Source organism: Nannospalax galili, unplaced genomic scaffold (genome assembly GCF_000622305.1).
Source record: "Nannospalax galili isolate Female #2095 unplaced genomic scaffold, S.galili_v1.0 scaffold1488, whole genome shotgun sequence".
NCBI lineage: Eukaryota > Metazoa > Chordata > Mammalia > Rodentia > Spalacidae > Nannospalax > Nannospalax galili.
The window spans coordinates 1363762-1367163 of record NW_008358859.1 but is presented as its reverse complement, the minus strand read 5'-3'; the positions used below and the strand labels follow the sequence as shown (position 1 = coordinate 1367163).

The 3402-nt window shown below is 52.7% G+C and overlaps 1 protein-coding gene across 1 annotated transcript in view; it reads left to right on the top strand.

The window, feature by feature from the left end:
- Positions 1–2979: 2979 nt before the first annotated feature.
- Positions 2980–3402, top strand: part of LOC103725152 (translation initiation factor IF-2-like) — a 1912-nt gene continuing 1489 nt past the window's right edge. The window contains exon 1 of the mRNA XM_008822459.1: positions 2980–3264. Coding sequence (XP_008820681.1) covers positions 2980–3264 — 285 coding nt within the window. The remainder of the gene's footprint in view (positions 3265–3402) is intronic.

The window sequence follows — 3402 nt, the reverse complement described above, 5'->3', positions numbered from 1 at the left end:
CTGCCTAAGTCCAGGATTTCAGAATTTGGGAGGCTTAGAAGGACTGATGCAAGTTCAAGGCCAGCCTGTTCTACACAGCTAATTCCAGGCCAGCCTGAGCTACACAATGTGACCCTATCTCAGAAAAAGTGGTAATAATAATTTTTTCTAATTATAAAGAAGGGAAAGGTGGCTGAGCACAATGCAAATGAGAGTGATGCTACCCTTTGGAAAAGGAAAGCTGACCCAATGTGACCTTGAGGAGACGCTGCTGTGCACCTGTCAACATGCGGCATGGCATCCACTACAGGTTGAGCTGGAAAAGCCCAGGCTTTCCCAGAAGCAGGTAAGTCAAGTCTTCAAGAAGACAAGGGAAGAAGTAGTAATCCCACCTTTCCCAAAACCCTGGGGAATGAGGGGGTCACGCTCTGACAGAGAGATGTAAAAAAGCAAAGTGATTAGGTGACCCAGGTCAGCCTAGCTAACTGTGGGAACACGAGGAGGAGGCACAGCTGACTTCCAACCATCCAGGGCAGCGACAGTAAGCACAGCCTTGAGACCAAGAGGAGCCTAACTTCAGCCAAGAAGTGCTCCTCCGTGAACTTCCTACCTCTTCCCCTGCAGCCCAGTCCCAAGCATCCTGTAGAACAGGGAAGACCCCCAAAGGCAGTCAGTGGCCTGGAGACATGCATGAAGAGCCACCACCAGAAAAGAAGGACGACTCTGGGTCTACATTAACATATACCACAGACATTCAACTCTTGATTTTTTTCAAGGTTCACTCACACCCATAAAATACCCAACCCCCCCATACTGACTACAGACACAGAATTTTAAAAATTGCTTAAAAATGAAAAAGACGCATATACACATATACATGCAAGCACCCAGAAAAGGAAATTCAGAGCAAAAGCTCTGCTTTCTGGCCATGGGTGCTGTGCTGAAAAGCCCAGCCCACTCAAGAAATCAAGGTGAAGGGCTCCCTTGCTAGAAAAGCGCTTAGAGAGAGGAAAGTCTCCCCCACAGAGCCTGTCAAAAAGTAAGACTTCACCACTGAGTGACAGCCATGAGGGAAGGAGCAGCAGAGATGGTGGCGAGCCACTGACCAGAGCCAGAGCTGCTGAGATAACACTCAGCGGCCTCCGAGGACCTGGAAAACTTGCCACCCTCACGTGAGGGCCCCGCACTTTCCCAGAGGCACCTTTTTCTAATTTCACAACCTCCCTGACTCCACTGGCCAAAACGCAGCAGGGACACACTTGTGGCCATTCGTTTCCAGTCTGTCAGAGAAAGAGTGTCTTCTCTGTTTCCTATCATCTGCCCAAAACAGAGAAAATCACCTTCTCCTACGCTGCAGTAAAGAAATCAAGGTAAGAACTTCTACTCCATGCAGAGTCAAGTTGAGAAGACCGTCCCTAAATCCAGAATGCCTGTCCAAGTGCTCCTTGGCAGCAACCCTCACACACACTGGGGACGTGGTGAACGGTGTGTCAGCACAGCACAGTACAAACGAAGGAGTGCTGAGAAATGGTGTTTCCCGATGATACTCCTGACTCGTCTAAGCCTGAAGTCACCCAGAGCACCACACACAAGTATATGTATGGGTGCCTACAACCCTTCATGTTAACAGTCCCCACACTCCCCAAGTGTAGCACTAGTCATCCAACCCTTCTAACTTTCTCTGCCCGTGAAGAGGATATTCTTGCACTAAGGGGTGTGTGCGATGTGTGCATGTGTGAACAAATGCACACATCGATGATGTCTGTGGTGCTAAGAGAGAACCAGAACAACAAAAAATAGAAAGCAATCAAATCTCCGCTTTGCCTGAAAGGTACAAGAGCCAAAGAAATGCTTGGATCACAACAGAACACCACCAGGGCTGAAGGAAGGTTCTGGTAGGAGCACAAGAGCTACCTCTTCTCCAACCGCACATGGGCAACAAGGGTGTCTACACTCCCTGTTATGGACAGAAAGGCAGATGGCTCCTCCTTACCCAGCCAGCATGAATACAATTCGAGAAAATTAGAAAAAGTCAAGGTAACAGGCTCACTAGATATGGCTGACTGGGAAACATAAGCCAGAAGGGATAAGAGTTCTCCCGCAAAAAAAGAAAGAAAGAAAGAGAGAGAGAGAGAGAGAGAGAGAGAGAGAGAGAGAAGAAAGAAAGAAAGAAAGAAAGAAAGAAAGAAAGAAAGAAAGAAAATAGGAAGTTTATTTCCAAGAAAGGTTCAAAGAGAACCTTGGGAGTGGGGCTCAGAGAGGCTTTGCTCAGGAGACACCGGAAATCAAGGGCACATGACCTTTTCCCTGTGGGGTAGTGTCAACTGGTGAAGGGTGCCCTCCTAAGATGAAGGATTCAGGTGGAAGCAAAATTACATCCTTGTTTCCCTGCAAGCCAGTAGTGTGGCCCCTTTTCCTTCCAGTAGTAGGTACCACGGAAGGCCTGGCCTACATCTGACTGGGGTGCCCACCCTGGCCCAAACAGGAACTCCAAGGAGAGGGGGGGGGAAGCAGAGAGGGGAAAGAGAGGAAGGGAGAGGGAGAGAAAGGGAGAGAGGGAGAGAGAGGGAGAGAGAGAGAGAGAGGAAGAAAAGGAGAGAGGAAGAGGAAGAGAGGAAGGGAGAGAAAGAGGGAGAGGAAGAGAGAAGTGAGGAAGAGAGGGGGAGAGGGAGAGAGGAAGGGAGAGAGAGGAAGAGAGGAAGAGAGAGAGGAAAAAAGAAAGGGAGACGGGAGAAAGAGGGAGAGAGGAAGAGAGGGAGAGAGAGGGAGAGGAAGAGAGGGAAAGGGAGAGAGAGGGAGACAGAGGAAGAGAGAGGAGAGGGGGAGAGAGAGAGGAAGAGAGGGAGAGTCTAAGGGTAGACAAACAGCTGGGGAACCGAGCCCCCCGCCCCCCCCCGAAAAAGAGAGCAACTCAGAGGGTACAGAGGAAATGAGCTCACACCAGCCCAGGACGATGTACCGAGAGTGTGCAGATCTGGAAGTGTCTCCCTTCCTACCGAGATGACTTCAGAGCCGCACAGGCCCCCACGCGCCGCTGGGCGAGAAAAGAAGGAAGAGGACAGGAAGCCCGGGTCCCCTCGTCCTGGCAAAAAAGGGGCGCCTAGAGCGCAGAGCCCCCCGCCCCCGGGATGCCCAGAAGGGGCCGGGCTCAAACAGACCCCAGTGTCAGGCGAGGTCACGGAAGGTAAAGGGCACGGCAGTGTGGACTGCCTCACTCCCCACAGGCACCAGACCCCACCCTCCCGGCGGGGGGGGGCGGTGCAAGGGCAAGGTGGCGAGTGCCGGGTGCGAGGGGCGGGGATGCTGCGCAGGCCCCCCGCCCTGCCCCGGTGCGAAGGGGGAGGGGTCACCGGGCCGCGGCGAGGGGCGCCCGGCAGGACGGGGTCCCCCTGGCGGGGATGCAGGCGGGGACCCCTCGCCGGC